The sequence below is a fragment of the Hemicordylus capensis genome, chromosome 12 (assembly GCF_027244095.1).
Source record: "Hemicordylus capensis ecotype Gifberg chromosome 12, rHemCap1.1.pri, whole genome shotgun sequence".
NCBI classification, from domain to species: Eukaryota; Metazoa; Chordata; class Lepidosauria; order Squamata; family Cordylidae; genus Hemicordylus; species Hemicordylus capensis.
In genome coordinates, this window is record NC_069668.1 from 3,308,264 (window position 1) to 3,331,366 (window position 23,103).

The window sequence follows — 23,103 nt, forward strand, 5'->3', positions numbered from 1 at the left end:
AGTCACAATTCGAATCGGGAGCCCAGAATCCTCGGCCAGTCCTGCCTGCCCACCCTTTCCCCAAAGAGCTCAGAACAGCACACAGAGGAACCAACTGTAGCCCTGATTTTACAGACTTTGGGTTCTCCAAAAGTGTCCGCTGAACTGGCCTTTTTTTTGTCCGATGAGTCGCGTGTTATGGACAGCGGCCGTAGAATCAGGGTTTTTAAATTTTTGTCCTGTGAGATGATTTAAAAAAAAAAAAACATTGAGGGAGGAAGCATGGCGAAGCTCTTCAGGGAGGGCATTCGAAAGCCGAGGGGCCACAACCGAAAGGGCCCTGTCTCTGGTCCCCGCCAACCGGATCTCTGTTAGTGGCGGGGCAAAGAGCAGGGATGGCTTTAAGAGGGGTTGGGATAACTTCATGGAGGAGAGGTCTATCAATGGCTACTAGTCGGAGGGCTACAGGCCACCTCTTGCCTCCAAGGCAGGATGCCTCTGAGTACCAGTTGCAGGGGAGTCACAGCAGGAGGGAGGGCATGCCCCTTTCAACTCCTGCCTGTGGGTTCCCCAGAGGGGGCATCTGGTGGGCCACTGTGCAAATCAGGATCCTGGACTAGATGGGCCTCCTTGGGCCCAATCCAGCAGGGCTGTTCTTATGGATTCTCCTCCTGTCATTAATCTGGGGGCATCTACAGGTACCTCGATGTTTTCTGCTCCATAGCTAATAAATAGAAGCATCAAGAGGGGACTTGAACTGGGGTGGTATCTGTATGTTCAGTGTAGGGGAGAAAACTTAAGTCCTCATTCCCCCTTGCTGCAGTTCTGATCCAAATCTTCCCTGCTGGCATGGGAGAAGACGCAGCAGGAGATCCAAGTATGGTCAGATCTCCCACGAAATATACAGTTTATCCCATAGGCTAGAGAGGGATCATCACAGGAGCTTTTCCAGAGCTGATGGTCTGATAAAACTGTCATATGGTGTGCACACTTCCCCCCCCCCTTACTGCTAAGCTGTTCACACACTAGGCTGTACATGCGTAGTATGTGTGCATTTGTGCATACCCGTCTTCTGTCAGTGAGCATGCGTTCACATTAAAATCCAACGAAGGGAATTGCCCTCAGATGCCCTGTGGAATGAATCTATGTAGGACACTGCCGTACAGAGTCAGACCTTTAGTCCTTCTAGTTCAGCATTGTCTGCTCTGACTGGCAGCGGCTTCTCCAAGGTTTCAGGCAGGGACACTCTGGGCTGCCACCACCAATGCGGAAAACCACGATCACTGAAACCTTGAGGACTGACTGAGTATTGAAGAACTGGACCCCATCATCATCATAGGCACACGGTTTCAATTATCATGGTTTCGGCATTCGCACCCCCTAATGGTGATAATGGACACTTGGTGTATATGTAGCCTCGCCACAAATAGCTTAAACCTGCGAATGGAGAACCCGCGGGAAACAAAGGTCTCCAGTACAGGTGGATAGTTTTATTTTATTATTTATTATTTATTTAACATATTTGTATACCGCCCAAAACTTACTTCTCTGGGCAGTTTACAACAAGATAAAAACAAAAGTAAAACATTAGTTAAAAACAAAAACAAAACAAGAAATTTAAAACAACCATTTAAAAATTGTTTAAACAACATTCTAAAACAACATTAAAAACAATCAAAACAGTATCAGTTAAAAGCCTGGGTGAACAGAAGCGTCTTTAAAGACTTTTGAAAAGTTGTCAGAGATGGGGAGGCTCTTATTTCACTAGGGAGCTCATTCCAAAGCCTCGGGGCAGCAACGGAGAAGGCCTGTCCCTGAGCAGCTGCCAGACGAGCCGGTGGCAAATGCAGACGGACCTCTCCTGATGATCTCAATAGTTACACACTCTCCAACACGTCACCAGTGAAAATAGAGGCATGCCTGTGGAAGGTGTAGGGGCGTGGCCAAGGAACCTGGGGAGGCGGGTGTAGAATGTCTGGGGGCGTGGCCAAACAACCTGGAGGCGGGTGTAGAATCTGTTGCGGGGGTGTGGCCAAGTAACTGGGGAGGCTTGTGTGGAGACATGAGCACCTTTGTGTGGTGACTCCTTCAGCACATAGGTGCGCCAGAGTGCACCCCCCCCCCACACACACACAGCTGCACCTACCAGGGGAGTTAATTTCTAGAGACTCTGGAGAGGGACCAGAATCCTGAAACATGCAAACTCTAGCCACGGGCATGAACGAAATGGCACAGCCTCATCCCCAGGAAGCAGAAATAAGGACAAAATAGGGACCGTGGTTTGCCTGGGACGGATTCCGGAAAATAAGGGCTCTCCCTGGTCCGTCAGGGACACTTCGACCCCATGCAGTTCCTCCATACATTTTGGTCAACACATCAGGCAGCATCTGTCTGTCTGGACGTCTACCTGCCCGCTGGCCTAAAAGAGCTCTATGCTGCCATTCTCCCTCAAGGAATTCATGGTGGCTTACACCAAGGTTCACTTCAGCACAATAAAACACAGCCTCTAAAACCACAGAAATGCAGGCTATGGCAGTTGCAGGGAATTGAGTGCACCTAAGATCAAAGGGCAGAGAGTTCCATAAAAATCCACCCGAATTCTCTGGAGCACAATAAAACACAGCTGGGTCCACTGAGAAGGCTCTCCCATGCATCAACAGCCATGCTTTAGAAGCTGGTGGGAAGTGCAGGAGAACACTCTGTGTGCTCGCATGGGCTAGGCAGAGCTACATAGGAGTAGGCAGTCCGTCAGGTACACAGGAACATAGGAAGCCTCTTTTTACTGATTCAGACTGTTGGTCTATCTAGCTCAGGATTGTCTTCACAGACTGGCAGCGGCTTCTCCAAGGTTGCAGGCAGGAGTCTTCCTCCCAGCCCTGTCTCGTTGGAGATGCTGCCAGGGAGGGAACTTGGTTCCATCTGCTCTTCCCAGAGCGGCTCCATCCCCTGAGGGGAATCTCTTCCAGTGCTCACACTTCTAGTCTCCCATTCATATGCAACCAGGGCAGACCCTGCTTAGCTAAGGAGACAAGTCATGCCTGCCACCACAAGACCCGCTCTCCTCTAGATGATGATGATAATGATTAATTAATAGTCCCTAACAGGTTTCTCCATATTTTAAAGAAAAAAGATGAATTGGAAAACAAAGAATAAAGTGTAGCTTGCAATCTCTGTCTAATGGGATCGTTCATACTGGTATTACTACATCTCTCAAAACCAGAATGTTTTGATTCTGGCTTTAATTTGTGCCATGTTTGAGGTAAACGGCCCAGAGATATGACTTGGGGGCAATATACAAAATACTAAAGAAATGGTCTATGGGAGGAGAGCTGGTCTTGTGGTAGCAAACATGACTTGCCCCCTTTGCTAAGCAGGGTCCTCCCTGGTTTGCATTTGAATGGGAGACTACACATGTAAGCACTGGAAGATACTTCCCTTCTGGGGCTACTTGGGAAGAGCATCTGTACCCTCTGTTCCTAAATAAAGGAATTTAATGGTCAAAACCATGCACAAAACCATGTACCCTATATTTGAGGACCCCAGACTGTGGGTTCCTGTTTTTATATTTGTTGTATTTTAACTTCTGTGCACCACCAGGCATGCACATATCAGACAATATAGAAATCTGGATAGACAGACAGATAAAATGAGTACACGTCACTTACATTCATGGGCACAACAACACGGGCAAGCGTTCGTATCGCCACGCACATGGCATAATGTCTGAACAGCCCTAGAATCTGCCCCATCACTTTCCAGGTCCTTTGTGTCTTTGTTTTCTATCCAGCACGCAGCTGGCAGGATCGGCACTCCGGCGTCCAAAAGTCAGCCCCGTGCTGTCCAAGGATCCAGTGGCATTTTAAGACCCGTGCCTGTCGTTTCTTGGCACTAAGGCGATTAACTCGGCTGCTCCGGGCACTGTTGTGTGCAGAGAGAGGGCAGGCAAGAGATCCGCTGGGTGTAAGTCGAGGGAGGGGGGCTGCTGGCCGCCAGCTTTCCGCTTCTGACCTGCCTGGCCGTAACTTTCTCTCCCGGATGGAGCTGCCAGAAGGACACCTTCTGCTCCAGCCGGATCACCCACTGAGCAGAATCCTGTCTATCCCAGCATTGCAACAGTTCTGCCAGAAGGGGACGTAGGAAACTGCCATATACTGAGTCAGAGCCTTGGTCCATCTAGCTCAGTATCGTCTTCACAGACTGGCAGCGGCTTCTCCAAGGTTGCAGGCAGAAATCTCTCTCAACCCTATCTTGGAGATGCTGCCAGGGAGGGGACTGGGAACCTAGACCCTCTTCCACTGAGCTCAGACCACATCCCTGAAGGCGAATATCTTGCTACGCTCACATGTGGTCTCCCACCCACATGCAAAGCAGAGCAGACCCTGCTTAACAATGGGGACGGTTCATGCTCACCACCACTAGACCGGATCTCCTCCCTTAAGGAGGGTAGATGACCGCCTGGGCTTGATTCACGCAGGAACCAAAATCCGGGACACTGTCCTATTCAGGGCCACGTAGGCAGGGGTGGCCCTTTGATGAGGCGAGGTGAGGCACCCGCCTCAGGTGGCAGGTTCTGGGGCCACCAGCAGGGTGGGCCGATGCTGCCACCACTGGCACCAGAACTGCTGTTTGGGACTAACCTGGCCCTCGCTGGCTCCTCTCCTCACACTCCTGGCAAAGCTTGCAAAAAGCACCAGGAGAGAGGAGGGGTCTGCAGGTGATGTCCCCTCCTCACCACCACTTCCAAAGCTTGCAAGAGCCAGTTTTGAAAGGGGCCTGGCCCCCACCAGGGGCATCAGGGCAGGGCTGCTTTGGGTACGTGTGCGGGGTGTTGTGTGGCCCCTGAGCATGTGCGAAATGCCTTTTCCTGGCTCACCCCGATTGGTGGGGAGTGGAAGGCCAGTGGAGGCGCCCTCAACCTCTCCGGCAAATCCCCTTTCCAAAATGTTGCTTTCTGTTTGGTGTTTCCGTTTTCTTGGTGTTGAGCAAAAACGGGACGGGTGGAGACTGCCTGGAGCAGGGAGTATATCTCCAGCATTCGAGCACACAATTTGCATGTTCTCTGGCATGGCCCCTGGCATTGCAGTGATTTTGTGTCCTTCGGAGGGATCTGGTGTGTTGGGATGTGTGTGTTTCCTTTTTTGAAAAAAAGAATCTTGGAAGACGTGCGATTGTTGTAATCATGCAATGGAAATGTTGGCCCGCGAACCCAGGCCATTTCTTGTCACTGACTGCATTCTTGCAAGCTGGGATGGCTCAAGCCATATTGAACTCCAAGGGGTGGGGCACTGCCAGGGTTGAGTCCCCCCGTCCCAACAAGACATCTAGTGACAAAGGCCAAGAAACAGCTCTCTAAAAATCAGGCATCACGATTAAAAATTATGAGCAGGAGAGTGGGTTTTTCATGGGTGCATTGCAATATTCTAGCAATGTTTTAAGGATGTGTAAATCGATTCGAATGCGAATCGATTTGATGCAAATCTGGGTGATTCGGGTTATTCGAATTCAAATCAAATCACCCCTTAAAAGGGTGATTCGATTCGAGAGCCGTGGGGCACCTTTTAAAAACCATTCAGTCCCCTGATTTGTTTTAAAAGGTGCCCAAACCGGTTCAAATCGATTCAACTTTGAATTGAATTTTCGAACCAGATTTGACTTCAATTCAAATTTGAAACAAATTTTCAGAATTTGATTCAAATTAGAAACGAATTGAAAAATTCATTTCATGCACATCTCTACAATGTTTATTAGTTCAGTTCAAAGTTTATTACACTCTATGACCAGCACAACAAGGGGGAGAAATACAATTAAAATAAAAATATAAATAACAATTATAAAGATAACGAGTCAACGGTCTAACCCACCATTATGACTAAAAGGTAATAGGGCAGCACTAGAATTATTAATTTAAATAATTAATATGTTTGGGGTTTGGGACAGGATTTACACCCAGAACAAAGTAATGCAATAGATTTAAAAGATGGCATCTTTGTATTTTCAACTTGGTCCTCGTTGGTTGGCTAGTGCTTTGGAAATCCATTTCAATGACCTAGAGATTCAGATCAAAATTCAATGACCCTTCCTATTTTTAGTGTTGTGACCAAAATCTCTCCAAAGCAAAACTTGAAAGAAGATAACCCCAGCTAACTGGGCAAAGAGGCACCTTTTACCATGGTGATTCTCTTTATTTAGCAGGGGGAGAGTAACTGGCCCTATCCACCCCCAGCACAGGACCTCCAGTGGCTGTTGCTGGTGTCTATCTTACATTTGGTTTTAGAATGTGAGCCCTTCGGGGACAGGGAGCCATCTTATTTATTTATTATTTCTCTATGTAAACCGCCCTGAGCCATTTTTGGAAGGGTGGTATAGAAATCGAAATAATAATAATAATAATAATAACAACAACAACAACAACAACAACAACAACAACAACAACAACAACAACAACAACCCACAGTGAGGCACTACCTTGGTGTGGTTGTGGGGCTTGCATGCTCTGAGGAAGGTGAGAGCTATGCCAGAGGTCCAACCATACTGGACAGGTCTCACCAGAGGAGCCAGACAAAGAGTGCCTCTCCCATCAACAATATGGTGAGATGTAACTTTAATAAATCTATACCGGATCGGTCATCACCCGGGTCAACAAGGACCGCGCCAGGTGCTATAGATACACTGCAGGAACAATAGACTGGACCCAGGCAGAGCTAGAGAAGCTAGATCATAAGACCAGGAAAATAATGACCATCAATCATGCTCTGCACCCCCGCAGTGTTGTCGATAGGCTATACCTCCCTCGCAGCTCAGGTGGAAGAGGAATGCTGCAAGTCCATCAAACAGTAGAGGAGGAGAAAAGAGGCCTTGAAGAATATATCAAGGACAGTGAAGAAGGTGCACTTCAGATGGTCAATAATGCAAAATTATTCAACACCAATGAAACAAAGCAGGCCTACAAGAAAGAACAAGTCAAGAACCGAGCAGAAAAATGGAAAAATAAGCCCCTGCATGGTCAATATTTGCACAATATAAGTGGAAAATCAGACATCACCAAGACCTGGCAATGGCTTAAGAATGGTTACTTGAAGAACGAAACAGAGGGTTTAATACTGGCTGCACAAGAACAGGCACTAAGAACAAATGCAATAAGAGCAAAAGTCGAAAAATCCACCACAAACAGCAAGTGCCGCCTTTGTAAAGAAGCAGATGAAACCGTGGACCACCTAATCAGCTGTTGTAAAAAGATCGCACAGACTGACTACAAACAAAGGCATGACAAAGGAGCAGGGATGATAACCTGGAACATCTGCAAAAAATACAAGCTACCTGTAGCCAAAAATTGGTGGGACCATAAAATTGAAAAAGTGGTAGAAAATGAAGATGTAAAAATATTATGGGACTTCCAACTACAAACAGACAAACATCTGCCACACAATACACCAGATATAACTGTAGTCGAGAAGAAAGAAAGAAAAAGTCAAAATAATCGACATAGCAATACCAGGGGATAGCAGGAAAAAAGAAAAAGAAATAGACAAAATCACCAAATACAAAGATCTACAAATTGAAATTGAAAGGCTGTGGCAGAAAAAGACCCAAATAATCCCCGTGGTAATTGGCGCCCTGGGTTCAGTTCCAAAAGACCTTGAAGAGCACCTCAACACCATCGGGGCCACAGAAATCACCATCAGCCAATTTCAAAAAGCAGCTTTACTGGGAACAGCCTATATTCTGCGACGATATCTATAACAACCAACAGTATTGATGATAAAATTCTGGCATCCCAGGTCCTTGGGAAGGACTCAATGTCTGGATAAAACAAACCAGTCAATAACACCTGTCTGACTGTGTAAACAAGAAACAACAACAACAACAATAATAATAATAACCAAGTTCCTGCAAGGAGAAATCGAAAGTCATGCCTGAATGTAAAATGCCTCATATCTTGCATGTACGTTGAGCAGGAATTTCAGGGCTTCAGGCAGGAGTCTCTCCCAGTCCTACCTGGAGATGCTGCCAAGGATTGAACTTGGGACTTTCTGCATGCCGAACACTTTGCCACTGAGTTATGGCCCCTTCCATAAGAGGCTGCAGGGAGCAAAAGTGGGGAGTATAGAATTGCCCCCCAGTATTTCTCTAGTCTGTGAGTTCAGCAAGGATTTCCCCCATTCTGTGGTTCATCTGGTTGGCCCTTTTCTAGAAATCTAGTTCCACAAGGTGAGTTTCTAAAATGCACTCTGGAATTGGCACATGCGCAGTTGAGTTGGACATAGCTTTTGGTTTCTCACCATTACCCATGCCCACGGATAAAGCACGATCCAGAGGTGATTGTACATGCAACTGCAAATTCCTTTTTCTCGGGTGCATTGCACCCACGTGCCCCTGAGTATCCATGAGGCCCTGCACAGTACAGATCTTGATACAGTTCTGTGTACACAGTCACAGCGATACGATGCCATTTGCAGCTGTGCGTGGGGGCGTGAAAAGTGGGGAACCAGATATGAAGGAACTGAAACCTGCAGAAATGCTTAATACAAACTTCAGAAATGGGACTGAATGATGGAAGATTCTGAAGGTGACGTCCTGCTTCGGCACGGCTCAGGTGATTCGGGTCCCCGCTTCGGCCACGGTTCAGGTCCCCGCTTCGGCCACGATTTGGGTGATTCAGGTCCCTGCTTCGGCCATGATCGGGCCGGGTGATTTTGACCTCCAAAATCTGGAAAGGAATTCAGGCAAGGGGAAACGCGGAAGCATCTCCCTCATTCTGGGCTTTTAAACAATAAAAGAATAATAGAGGATTTTGAGCTTTCAGGATGAGAACTGCACACCGCTAATCCGGCAAAACTTCGCAGAATATACAGAAGGGTATTATATCGAGTCAGGTAGCAGGGGGGTTGGAAGGTGAAGGGGGGAAAGAGGGGTTTGGGGGACAGATGATACAGCCTCTGCTTTTCCCATCTGTGGAATCTGAGCTGACAGCTATTCACTAGAATCCAAAAGCAAACCCTCACACACACACCCAAATAACCTCTTTCCCTCTCCTTCTGCTCCTCCCTCGCCTCCTTCCTCCCCGGTTTTTACTTGGACCACACTTTAGATCTGGCACCACTTGAAACCCCCGGATTGGAGACTGAATGCTGGATCCAGAGGGAAACAATCAGAGAAAATGTGTGCATTGCCCCCTGCATTTAAAACAATAGCTTGCTCCTGCCTGGTGGACGGGGGCCAGGGTTTCGCTTGGGGTTCCAAAATCTGGAAGGGAACATAAAGAAAGAAAATGGGGAAGACACGAGAAAGTGACCCTTGAATTTTTGCACAGCATCTTCTTGCGTTCCGGCACTGTGCCACGCATTTTCCAGGGAAGGATAAAAAGCTCCACAATGCAAACTCTGGGTGCCCCCTGCAATCTCACATTCAGGACAGGGCTGAGTTGGGCCATCCCAGGAGAAAGCTGGGTAGCCGTCTTCCGCCCTGTGCTCTCAGACAAGAGCTGGGCAGAAAATAAGTACAGACTTGCATACTGAGCCTCTTATTTCCTGTTCAGCCAGCATGCGAGGTGTGAGACACTTTGCACTCATGCACAACTTTCAGTTTCTCCTTGCAGGAACTCCAAGGTCCCTCCGAGAGCTTCCTGCCTGTGACCTTGGAGAATTGCTGCCGGTCAGTGTAGATGTTCCTGAGCTAGATAGACCAGTGGCCTGACTCAGTATAAGGCAGCTTCCTATGGTCTCGTGGGTCTGATTGTAACCATGCGAGAGCAGAAGGTTCCGGGTTCAATCCCTGACAGTGTCTCCTGACAGGCCTGGGAAGGACTCCTGCCTGAAACCTTGGAGAAGCCGCTGCCAGTCAGTGTAGACAATACTGACCTAGATGTACCAATGGTCTGACTCAGTATGAGGCAGCATTCTATATTCCTAAATCTTTTGTATGAGGGGAACTAGCCTCCCTTACAGGTAATTATAGTAATTATAATTATATGAATTATAAAATATACGAGGCTCTCTGGACATTCCAAAATCTCTGCTCAGATTAGGATTATTATGGATTGGGTTTTGGGGTTTGTGTGCGGGTGTCACTCATTTTGAGCCACCCCTTTCATTGCTTTGTGCAATATTTCTTTGGGCCATTGGTTGGTTGTCATTTTCTCCTTTGTGGCAGTCAGCAATACTGGACTTGTCCTGTGCACAACACATACCCACCTTCAGATGGCTGGCACAGGGGCAAGGACAGGCTAGGTGTACCTGAAAAGAGCGTCCAGCTTTGGAAGCAGTCTATCTGTAGTGATGTGGTTTGGTCTTTTCATGACTCATACTCTTCCAAACAACAGCCAAGTCCAGTGGCGGACATCTTGATGATAAATCGCTCTGAAATTCGAGTTTGGATTGACATTTTAAAATTCTTATCTAACAGCTCATTGCTGCCTCTCGGAAGGACATGGAAACCCCACAGTTTCCAAATCATTTGGATTTACTAGATTCTTACCCCAGATATCCATCTGTTGTTTATCAATGGAAGCGTAAAACATTGCAACACTGTCAAACAGCAACAGGCATGGTATCCCTCTTGGTGGACTCTGCTTGGCTCTCTTGAAGGCTCTGACCCATGCATGCAACATGCTCTAAGCTCTGGCATGCTCTGATGGTGTCTTCTCTGCATGCCAGGGCCTGCCCCACTAGCTGTGTTCCAAACAGTGAGAAGGGCGCTTTGTATGTGCTCTAAGGAACTCTTTTCTAACGGTGGGGGGCTGAAATCTGAACTGGAGAACAGCCCTGCTGGATCAGGCCCAAGGCGGCCCATCTAGTCCAGTATCCTGTATCTCACAGTGGCCCACCAGATCCCTCTGGGAGTCAGCCTACAGGCAGGAGTTGAGGGCACGCCCTCCCTTCTGCTGTTGCTCTCCTGCAACTGGTACTCAGAGGCATCTTGCCTCTGAGACTGGAGGTGGCCTGTAGCTACCATATTAGTAAGGTAAAGGTAAAGTGTGCCATCAAGTTGATTTTGACTCTTGGCGCCCATACAGCCCTGTGGTTTTCTTTTGGTAGAATACAGGAGGGGTTGACCATTGCCTCCTCACATGCAGTATGAGCTGATGCCTTTCAGCATCTTTCTATATCGCTGCTGCCCGATATCGTACCAGCGGGGATTTGAACCGGCAACCTTCTGCTCGTTAGTCAAGCATTTCCCCGCTGCACCACTTAATGTGACTGATAAAACTCCACCAATTTGTCTAAGCCAGGCCTAGGCACATTTTGGCCCCCACCTGCTGTGTTTGGACTACAACTCCCATCATCCCCAACCACAATGGCTAATAGCCAGGGATTATGGGAGTTGTCGGTCAACAGCTGAAGGAGGGCCGAAGTGTAGCAGCCCTGGCCTAAGCCCTGCTTAAAGCCATCCCAAGCAGGTGGCCGCCTCCGTCTCCCACCTCCCTGGGCAGAGAATGCCACAGAGTCATTCCTCGCGGTGTGGATAAGGCCTTCCTCTTGCCAGCCCGTACATTTTCCGGGCAGTCAGCCTCATGGGATGACCCCTGTTCCTAGCCTTGCGAGAGAAGGAGAGAAACATCCCTTGATCCACTGCCCCATGCAGAATTTTGTAGACCTCTAATGTGTCTACATTGATGTGCCTTTCCCCGGGATGTTTTTCACTCATCCAAATGCAAACTGGGGCTGTCCTTGCTTAGTCCAGGGGACCATTCTGGGACACATTAGACTTCGAAACCTGAAACCTCAAAGTGAGGGGGACTCATAAAAGTGAAACCGAAAGTGAAACTCAAGAAGGGTCAATTTCCCCAGAATACCTGAGGTTACTGAAAAGCACACCCATAGAAACTCAGAGTATATATCACAAAGTTTAACAAGCACCACTAAGTCCGAGAGGATGCCAGCATCCATTCCTGCTTCCTACCCCGGGGCGGGCTCTCCTTTAGTCCTGGTACCAGTTGTTGTCATTTTTTTGGTTTTTGTTAAGAGCATAGGGCATCATCCCCGCAGGAGAAGTCAGCCTTTCCCTTCCCTTCCAGCCTGACTTTTCTTTGCCTGGAATCTGCTGAGATGGGCCCCCACACACCCACATGGTGTTCACAACCACAGCCAGCCTCTCTCACGAGTGCCCGGCACCATCAACTCCCCGAGGAGACCCAAGGAGGCTGCAAGGCGGCCCTGAGTGCCAAATGCAAACAGTCCACCCCGCCTTGACCCCTCATAAGCCCTGAGAAACGGAGGCCGGGGGGTGTCAGGATGCAAGCAGGGTGGACCAGTCCTGGGGGGGGGGCGTGGATCAGTTTGGCCGAGGGCACCCTGGTTGCATGCGGGACTGCAGGATCCGTGTGACTCTGTCTGTGCGTCCGGGACGCAGAGCTGGTTTTGAGGCAGCGAGTGCAAATTGTCCCCTTTGCTCAGCAGGGTCTGACTCGGTTTGTATGTGGATGGGTGGCTACATGTGAGATGTCCCCGTAGGGATGAAGGCATCACCCTTCTTGGCCTGCAGAAGGTCCCCGGTTCAATCCCTGGCAGCATCTCCAGGGAGGCCTGGGAGAGACTCCTGCCTGAAACTCTGGGGGAGGCTGCTGCCAGTCAGAGTCTGGGAATATGATGGCGATTGATAAACTGCTTCCCAACAAGAGTCCCCAAAGTGGTTTCCCTGGGTGTAAATAAATAAATAAGATGGCTCCCTGTCCCCAAAGCAAAGGCTCACAATCTGAAAAAGAAATGTCCGTGTCGGACCACTCTGACCTGGATGGACCAATGAACTGACTTGATACAAGGCCGCTTTCTGTGCTCCTTGGGGAGGAGAGCCAATCTTGTGGTAGCAAGCATGAATGGTCCCCTTTGCTGAGCAGGGTCTGCCCTGGTTTGCATTTGGATGGGTGACCACATGTGAGCTCTGGAAGATATTCACCTTAGGGAGTGAGGCTGTAGCTTAGAAGGTCCCAGGTTCCATCTCTGGCAGCATCTCCAAGTAGGGCTGGGAGAGACCCCTGTCTGAATCCTGGGAGGAGATGCTGCCAGTCAGTGTGGACAATCCTGAACGAGATGGACCAACGGTCTGTCTCCATAGAAGGCAGCTTCCTGTGTTCCTATGACTGTAGAACCTGTACAACTCTATCCCTGTACAGCACCTATGATTAGAAAACGAGATTAGCCACATTCACAACAGGTAGATCTGTCTGTGGCTGTTTGTCATGATGGCTGATCAGAAACTCCAAGCTCAGAGGTAAAATAGCTCTTACTGGCAGCTGTTGGTGGGATTGTTGTCTTTCAGCTCCACTCAGAGAGTTTCCTGGAAGGATCTGATTGCCCACTGTAGGAAGCAGGATGTAGATGCCCCTTTGCCTTGCTCTCGTAGTTGTATAGAAGAGAGCTGTTTTTATCACCCATGGTGGGTAATGGAACCTCCATGTTCAGGAACAGTTTGCCTCAGAGTGGTTTGCATTTGGATGGATGACCACATGTGAATACTGTGCTGTAAGGTCTCCCTTACAAGGGAGGCCACAGCTCAGTGGTAGAGCCTCTGCTTTGCACACAGAAGGTCCCAGATTCAGTCACTAGCAGCACCTCCAGGTAGGGATGGAAAAGACTCCTACCTGGAACCCTGGAGAGCTGTTGCCAGTCAGTGTAGACAGTACTGCACTAAGTGGATTAATGGTGTGACTCAGTCTGGCAGCTTTATATGTTCCAATAGGTGTCGTTTGAGCCTGAGTTTAAAGGCGTTTTCAACACCAGGCTCAATACTGGAGCTAGTGACAAAAATAAAGCAAGAGTGTCCCTGGTCATGCATAGAGTGGATTTCCCTAATCCCCCCAAATAACTAGCTCCAACCCCATCTTTTTCCTCCCCGGAAACAGGAAAAGCCTCCCAGTTGTTAAGACAGAAAAACGTGCAACCTCGCTTTGTGTTTGCTTATCTCTGCCTCTGGAGGGCAGAGTTAAGCATTTGCAACCTCCGGAAGGATTCCTGGCGTCGAAAACGGGGCTTGCGGTGGGCTTTACCCTTTAAACACTCACGTTCCTAGCAAAGCAGCTGCAGGATTTCGTTCGTCTCTTCAGGAAAGAGTTCCTTTCCCACCATCCCCACATCACCCGTTCTTGCTTTCCCAACCAAGCCATGAAAAAACGGAAGCAGGGAGGGAAGAAAATCATTTCCCAGCAGTTGATTCACATTCTGGGCATGGACATCATTGATGCAGGCAAGCTGTTTAGTGCTCCCCACCCACTTGCTTGCTGGGGTAGGGGGTGGGGCTGAAAATTTGGATTGCCTCCAAATTCGCATCCTGGTTTCAGGCTATAACCCAGACCTCAAAACATATAATTTGTGTGTCTGTGCTGGAGGTGCCTCTGGGCATGCGCAGAGTGCTTGTGTTTCCTTTTGCCAGTGCGTAACCTGGGATGACAGAATGTTAGCTTCCACGTTGGGAAGAATTGAATCCCCCCTTCCTGGCTGCCAGTGGGTCAAAAGTTGTCCTCCGCCAAGCTCTCGGAGCTTCAAAACTTCTGCCGTGTGTGAAACAGGCAGTGCTCTACTGCGCATCCTTTGGTGTGAACGTGGGCTAGAGGTGAGGTGCGGCCCTTTAGCATTGTAGGGGCACCTACTGATGAACTTCTCCAACATTTCTCTTTGGGAGAAACTCTGAAATACACCCTGCATGTGGAATTCCCAGGGATTCGGAGCCCCGAAAAGGGATACGGATGGTGAACAACTCGGGGTCTTCTTGGCAGTTTCATAGGATAGGCCTCCTAAGGACCAAATCAGAACTGCGACCAGAAAACAGGCATCATCGTTGGCATATGTGAACTTACAAGGCTCTGGCCACTCGTCCCCCTAGTGCAAAAGAAAGGGGTTTGTTGAAAGGTCTTTTTTTCACTGGACGTGCCCATAATTGAACCTGAGACCTTGTTCTTGCAAAGCAGGGGCTGTGCCACTGAGCTGCTCCTCCTTCTCCTCATCCCAGGATTCTCCCACAATGCACCTGTGCCTCTCCTGCCAGGCCAGGTGGATGTCATGGACTGGTTCTAGGCTGTTGAAAGCTTTTGTGTGTCAGCCGAGAGGCGGAATTCGGGATTTTAACCATCAGTGCATATCAATCTCTAAGTTGGTCCAGGATGGAGGCCACCCCGGGCTCTTTTCTTGCCCAAACTCCCGAATGGAACATCCTTGCTTCTAGATTTCTCTCTGCTCATTTTCACAATGCAGAAGGTCGGGGTGTGGGGAGAGATGTGGGCGGGATCAGTGCCCAGTGGTGACTCATGTAAGATACTGCATAGTATTCACACATCATAACTCCAGGCAGACGCAAACACCGTTTGAGTTCGGATCACAGGCCCCTTTTAATGCTGGCCTCTTCTGTGGAGAAATAAAACCAAGCAAACTCATTCTGATCCAAGGGAGAGCACTGGCTTCTGGCCACCATTGCAGTTGGGAAGAAAACAATGATTTATTTTTGTTTAAGCATATACACAAAATACAAATAGAGGCAAGGAACCCAGCGGCAAGGGAGAAGGAATTGCAGTTCCAGCCAGACGTGGCCAATTCAGAGCCTCAGCACCATCTGCTGGACAAACTGGATGTGGTACGGCTGGTTTCCTGAGCGGTGCAGAAGAGGAGGTTTCTGGCCCGGCAGGAGGACCGATTCAGCAGCAGGACCGATAGGAAACTGTTGGACGAGAGGAGGCAGGTTTGATTGAGCGACTACAGGGGGGGTCATCCGATCATAACTTGTACACCCTGCAGCTGCTGCTGTAGACAAACAGCAAAACGCTGATTCCGGCTATCATAGAAGCAGGGACAGTGCAGAAAAGACAGCCCCAAAGGCCAAGGGGTTGAAGCACATTTGGCTACAAGGCAAGATGTTTTGGGTGGGGGTCTTTTCGCTTAGAGAAATAATAATAATGGGGAGAGAGGGCAGAAGACTACAGAATTCTGTGTGATGTGGAGAAAATTGCTCTGGTCTTGTGGTCGCAAGCATGACTTGTCTCCTTAGCTAAGCAGGGTCCACCCTGGTTGCAGAGGAATGGGAGACTAGAAGTGTGAGCACTGCAAGATATTCCCCTTACAGGGGATGGAGCCGCTCTGGGAAGAGCAGAAGGTTCCAAGTTCCCTCCCTGGCAAAATCTCCAAGAGAGAGCTGAGAGAGACTCCTGCCTGCAGCCTTGGAGAAGCCACTGCCAGTCTGTGAAGACAATCCTGAGCTTGATGGACCAAGATTCTAACTCAGTATATGGGAGCTTCCTATGTTCCTATGAAGAGAGAGAAATATTCTCTCTCTCTCTCTCTCTCTCTCTCTCTCTCTCTCTCTCTCTCTCTCTCTCTCTCTCTCAAAATACTCAAACCCAGGATCATCCAGTGGGATTCAGAATGGGCAAAATATACTAAATTCCACACAATGCGTAAGCTGTCAGAAGACCAGCTTGATAGCTCTCTCCTCTTCCCAGAAATTTAGCATGCCACAGGACTCCTTGACATTCTGTGTCAGTGGTCTACTCACTTCACAGGTGTGCTTAGGGTCAGGAGGTATTTCCTCCCTCTTCTCATAAGCCCTGCTGGATCAGGCCCAAGGCCTCTCTACTCCAGAGGCAAATCTAGAGAAAATAGCACCTAGGGCAAGCACTGAAATTGTGCCCCCTGTCCAAACATCTGACACCCATCTTTCAGATAACCTTACCATAATATCAACTCAAAAATACAAGTCAAGCTCGTTAATCTTTTAATATTTCAAGAACTATTTAGCAGTGGATGTAGCCAGACCAATTTTTTTTTAAAAAGTTACCTGTAGCCCCTTTGGGGGGCTTCCTAAAGGCCGGGGGGGGTCTGAAAAGGTTCCCCCTCCCCCCTCACCTCTAGGGCCTTGCAGGGACCATTTGAGCATGTGCAGTGGGATATATATATATAGCTGCCACGCATGCTCAAAGGGCCTCTGCGAGGCCTGGCATGGCCTAAGGCCTCACAGAGGCCATTTGAGCATGCACAGTAGCCATTTTGTTTTCAGCGGCCATTTAAAAAAAATTTTTTTAATGGTGCCCCCCTTCAAGTGGTGCCCAGGGCACGTGCCCTGCCTGCCCCAGCATATATATGCCCCTGCTCTGTTTCTCACAGTGGCCCACCCAATGCCTCTGAGAAGCCCACAGGCAAAAACTGAGGGCATGCCCTCTCTCCTGCTGTTGCTCCCCTGCAATGGGTATTGAGAGACATCTCCCCCCTGGGGCCATCAGTACCAGTGACCATTGATAGACCTGTCCTCCATGAAGACCTGCCCTCCACGAATGGAAGCCCCTTCCATTCCATTCACACATCTGCCACCATCAGGTGGTCCTTGCCCCAGCAAGCTAGCTAGTTTTAGGGTGACACAGAACTCCTCGTCCTTCTGCTTCAGTTGTCTTCAGCGGTACCTGGAGTCAAGGGGTGTTACTGGTGGCTTCTATGTATGCCCCCTGCCCTATACTCTATTTGTGAGTGTGTGTGTGTGTGTTTCATAATTCTCTTCCTTGTGTTTCTCAACCTGCTCCGGCTAACTGTCCAGATGCTTTCTCAACCCGCTCAGGCGCACGTGTCTTGGTCCTGGCTCGTGTTAATTTAATGCTGGCAGCCGCCCACCAACCAATTTAGCTGGAATCCTGAGGCTGAAAGCTGTCCGAGTCACCACTTGGGAGAAAGCTGCAGGGAGGGCCGGCTGTCCAGCTTCCCTGCTTTGCAGTCTGTTCCTCTCGGGCTGGTTCCCAGCTGGTGAGGGCTGTGTTTTGGAGACGGGTTATTTTCGCAGCTTATTTGATTCCAACCGTCGCCGATTTTCAGGTGGTAACACTTAATCTACCCTTGCTCCCGCACCACACGCGCTCTTGGAGAGCTTCGGGGGGAGAGGAACAGCTGGGGAGCCAACATGCGCTGCCTTGCGTTCTGTGTGTGGGCATTCCCCCCCTCTGGCCAAAGCTCTAGCCAGGAGAGACGTTGCCTAGCTCTCCCTGCTCTCAAATCCTCCCCGCCAGCCATTGGCTGGGCTGCTGTGATGTCACAAAATGTCCATGCACCCATGCTGACTGCTTGAGTGGGGAGTGTCAGTAACAGAACGGCCGGTGGAAGGACATCAAGCTTCACAGAGGGACGAAGGGACGGAAGTGAGTCATGGCAACTGCCGGGCATGAGAAGGGAAGAAAAGGAAAAGGCCTGGAGACTGACAGGTAATGCAGCCTACCAGAAGCTGAGAAGCAAGGACCTCAGAGAAAGATGGGTGGTAGGGATTGAGGCCTGAAAGGCAGACCTGCACTCCGATTATCCCTATTAGTTGGGGATAGGGTCCCACAGCTCAGGCATTGCATGCCAGAGGTCCCAGGTTCGATCTCTCCCCAGGTAGGGCTGGGAGAGATTCCTGTCGAAACCATGGAGAAGATGCTGCCAGTCTGTGCAGACAATCCTGAGCTAGATGGACCAAGGGCCTGACTCAGTAGGCAGCAGCTTCCTATATATTAGGGATCAGGGACAGTCTCCATTTCCTCGTATCCATGCCTCTTTATCCCTATTTATGCACTGAGGGAGTTGGTAGTCTCATAGCATCAGTGAGTTGGAAGGGGCCTTGGAGGTCATCGAGTCCAGCCCCGATGCTCACTGCCAGAAACTGCTCTCGCATCCCTGTAAAGTGCTTGTCCAGTCTCTATTTGAAAACTCCCAGGGAAGGATAGGAGAGCCTACTACTGCATGTGGCAGATCATTCCATTTTCTAACTCTTATGGTTACATAGGAACATAAGAAGCTGCCATACACTGAGTCAGACCCTTGGTCCATCTAGCTCAGTACTACCTACACAGACTGGCAGCGGCTTCTCCCAGGTTGCAGGCAGGAGTCTCTCTCAGCCTTACCTTGGAGATGCTGCCAGGGAGGGAACTTGGAGCCTAGATGCTCTTCCCAGAACGGCTCCATTATCCCCTGAGGGAACTATCTTCCAGTGCTCACTCTTCTAGTCTCCCATTCATATGCAACCAGGGCAGGTCATAACATAAGAATAGCCCTGCTGGATCAGGCTCCAGGCCCATCTAGTCCAGCATCCTGTTTCACACAGTGACACCTTTTCCAGTGCTTTAGATGGGGTGAAAAGAATTGTATGCAGTACTCCAGATGTGGCTGCACCATCGTTTTGTATAAGGCCATTATAATATTAGCTGTTTTATTTTCAATCCCCTTCCTAATGATCCCTAGCATGGAATTGGTCTTTTTCACAGCTACCGCACATTGAGTCGACACTTTCAACAAGCTGTCCACCATGACCGGATCTAGAGTAAAATCTGGGCCGCGCTTTTGAAATCCGTGTAAATCCAGGTGGAATTTAGCAGCCGGCTGGAGGAGCCAAAATCCAGGGGCTACCCTAAATTTCGTGAGACATGGCAACCCTACCTGACCCCCTTTCTTGACTCTCTAAGTGTTTTAAAATCTCTGATCAGTTTGCCAGCTTTGATTGAAACTGTTCCTGGAGACAGTTTCACCCCAGAATTTTTCCATAATGTCAAGCCATTAAAATTCCCAAGATTGCTTTCAGTCATCTCTTGGGGATGGATCCCAAATATCTGATGGACGGTCACCTCTAACATGTGCACATGTATCCATGCGCCAAAGGCTGCGGGGAGGTCTGCTTCCTTTTCACCCCCTGCACAATCTAAATTGCAAATCTGGTGCCCAATCGCAGCTCTTTGATTAAGGTCACCTGACCCACGTGTGAGTGTTCCTTTAAAAAAACATTCTGAAAGTCTTTTAAATGTGCGGAAGCTGTTAAGTTCCGTTGACTAAGCTGCTCTGCTTAGATGCTAGAGCTGATGGCTACCAAAAGAGACCCTGCTTCTGCCTTCTCTTATCTTGGAGGGGAAATGCAGATCTTAGGAGTGAAAGTACCAGGATACACCAGTGCAAAAAGCGGTACTTTCCAACTAACTGCAACTTTTGATGCCCTTCCTTTCCCAGGAAGCCCTCTGTGCCATGTGGAAATATGTCCCCGAGGGCTGCACGACACGAGGAAGGCCATCAAAAATTGCCCCAAAGTTCTGTTCGTCTGCTTCTCTTATTATTTAAAAATAATTAAATAATTAAATAATAATATTAAATGATGATAATAATAATAATATTAAATAATAATAATCTTGCTGCACCACCGGTGTTTCCTTGTTCTTAGGACTTCACACCCAACAGGGCTGATTGGAAACAGATTCTGGGGTTGAGAGCTGATAAGCCGGTCTCATGGAAAAGGCGCCTCCAGGCAGGGCTTAGGTCAACCTTCAGACAACTCCGTCCTTGCCAAGGCTTTCCTTTTCAAATTAGAGTCCTCCCTGACTCGGCGAAAAACTGCCCTTTCTTGTGGGGCGTGGGGCCACCGAGTTGAGAGAGGTTAATATTATTGTTGGAACCCTTGGCCAAACAAGCTCAACTTAACCCCAAGTGTTTGTTTAAAATGAAAAGAGCTCTCAAGGTGGGAGTGGAGGGAACGTGCAGAAACGAGGTGACGATTGCATCATGGTACGGTCGGTGGAGAGGGTCCGATACGGGTCCGACGGCTTGTCGGCGGAGGTGAAGAGGGAGCAAGCTGTTGACAGGGGCCGGAGGAAGGTGTTGTGGGGCGTGCGTTCAAATGACAAGGCAGTTGTGGTGCTTTAGGCTGCTCTGCTGGTGTAATGCGGCGGCCATGACATTGGGCCAGAAAGCCACCCGTTCTGACTTCATGTCTGCGATGGGTGTATTCTTGCTGTTATTGCATCCAGCAAGTGATTGTTCTTCAGCTCTTTCATCTCTGACGTGGAAGGAATAATCTCTCCCGCAATGGGACATAGGGAGCGGCTGTCTACTGAGTCAGACCCTTGCTCCGTCATCTAGCTCGGTACTGACCACTCTGACTGGCAGCAGCCCTCCAGGGTTTCAGACCGGAGTCTTTCTCCGCCCTACCTGGAGATGCCGGCCAGTTCTGTTGTCAGCCATCACTGCCCGATGGCTCATGTCCCTAAATGGCTCCGTAGGGAACCTTGCAAGTGTGGGGTTCCTCCCACTTCATGGCTCCTGGGAAGGTGTGAGATTACCTCATCAGGAGAGCCAGCATGGTGTAGTGGTTAGAGTGCTGGACTAGCGGGATATAAATGTAAAATAATAATAATCCCTTTTCTCCCCTCCCCTGGAGGCATGTGAGAGTCAGTAGAAAGAAACTGCAGACACGTCTGAGCAGATAACCAGGTAGAAATTCAAGAGCCTGAATTGAAAAGCATCGAGCAGGGCCGCTTAGGATCCAGCGTGTGGGCCCTCCGAATCAGTGTCCCCTGTAACAGGGGTTCCCAGATCTTGTTGACTACAACTCCCATCATCCCCCACAGCAGTGGCTTTTGGCTGGGGATGATGGGAGCTGGAGTCCAACAGGATCTGAGAACCCAAGAGGAACCCTACTCTCCTCGGTCTTGTCCCTTTAGGATTTGCTCTCTCTGGCATCTGTAGTTTTTGTTTCTCTCTCTCTTGTCACTAAATCCAGCTGGTCCACAGGCCCCTTGGAAGGGTGCTGGGATGATCTTGAGCGGGCCTCTCTTCCCTTGCAGATTAAGCGGACGAGGGCAGAGGGTATAGGGTCCCCAGCAAACACCCCCAAATCGCTCCCTAATCCTAACCTCTTTTGAGATTTCCATCAGAGGCCAGTGTGGTGAGGGGACAGAAAGGAGCACCCCTGCCACCCTGCTGGTGACTGAAGAGTCCGCCGCCTGAGGCCACCCGACCTGCCTGGCCGCGCCTCATGAAGGGACAGTGCCTGCAAACTCCTTTTCCAAACCAAACGATTCTGACCCTTGTTTTGCTTTCAGGAGTCCCCGGTGCTGGAGTGGGGATACCGGGAAGAGGCTACTATCCAGGTAAGAGAGAGGGAGGGAGGAGAAGCAGCGTGTGTGTGTGAAATTCCACTCCAGATAGCTGGTGCGTCCTTCTATACCTCCGCCAGTCTTCCTACTCATTGGCGAGGTGGAGAGGAGAGCTGGTCTGGTGGTAGCCAGATTGACTGGACCCCTTTGCTAAGCAGGGTCCACCCTGGTTTGCACCTGGATGGGAGACTACTGAGTCAGACCAGTGGACTCTCTTGCTCATTATTGTCTGCACAGACTGGCAGCGGCTTCTCCCAGGTTGCAGGCGGGAGTCTCTCTCTTTGCCTTATCTTGGAGAAGCTGCCAGGGAAGGAACTTGGAACCTCAGATGCTCTTCCCAGAGCGGTTCCATCCCCTGAGGGGAATCTCTTCCAGTGCTCACACTTCTAGTCTCCCATTCATATGCAATCCAGGGCAGACCCTGCTTAGCTAAGGGGACAAGTCCAACAGACGCTCTACCACTGAGATATGGCCCCATTCCTGTCACAGTTATCCTCCAGGGAAAAAACCCTCGTTGGAACGGGAATGCTCTGTGCATTAATGACTCCTTAATGGCTCCTGTGTGAGGGTCCGGGCAGGAAATGAAATGTTTAGGCTGGGGATTTATACATAACCCGATTTGGAATGACGGGCAGCTGGCCCCGGGGCACCATCCTGGGGGATCTTGAGAAGGGGGTCTTGAGAATTTGCTCCTCTCTGTAGGAGCTCCTGGTGTTGGAGGCCTAGGGGGACCCAGAGCAGGACTAGGAGGTTAGACAGTCCCCAGTGGGACAGTTCCCCCCACATAGAAACCGCCCCCTGCATGTCTGGCTGAAAGAAGAGTGCATGCCTTGCAGAAAGTGGGTGGAGGGGATTTCTTCCCCGTCCCCCCTTCCTCTCCTCATAATGCCAGAACGTGGGGTCACCCAAAGAAACTCGTGGGTAGAAGCTTCAGGCCGGACAGAAATGCCTTCTTCATCGGATGCAGGGGGGTTCGGTGGAACCCACTGCTACAGAAAGCTTGAATAAAAGGTCCCTTCTGTGCTGGACCCCAGTGGATCAAGATTAGACGAGAAGGGATTTTGTCTCCCAAGTGGTGTCCAACTACCCCATGTTTACCAGTTACATCCACTAGCTGAGAGCTGTCCACCTTGTAAGAAATCTTAGTGCATGAGTCAGGCTCATAAATCTTGGCCATCGGGACCATCTCGGGGGACAAAGGCTCATAGCTATTTTTGGCAACGTCTCCCCTACCCCATCTCAGAGATGGAAATGAGATTATGGCGCTGTTAGGAACA

General features: G+C 49.5%; 1 protein-coding gene across 4 annotated transcripts in view; it reads left to right on the forward strand.

The window, feature by feature from the left end:
• The window catches only part of ELN (elastin), a 66,199-nt gene that overhangs the window by 7,665 nt on the left and 35,431 nt on the right, over positions 1–23,103 (forward strand). For 3 of the 4 annotated variants that reach the window (XM_053274552.1, XM_053274551.1, XM_053274555.1), the window contains exons 1-2: positions 19,740–19,862; positions 21,773–21,820. In XM_053274552.1, the coding sequence (XP_053130527.1) occupies positions 19,751–19,862; positions 21,773–21,820 (160 nt within the window). In that variant the 5' untranslated portion in view covers positions 19,740–19,750. Of the gene's footprint in view, positions 1–19,739; positions 19,863–21,772; positions 21,821–23,103 lie in introns of those variants that run through there. The other variant, XM_053274554.1, reaches the window with a different exon arrangement.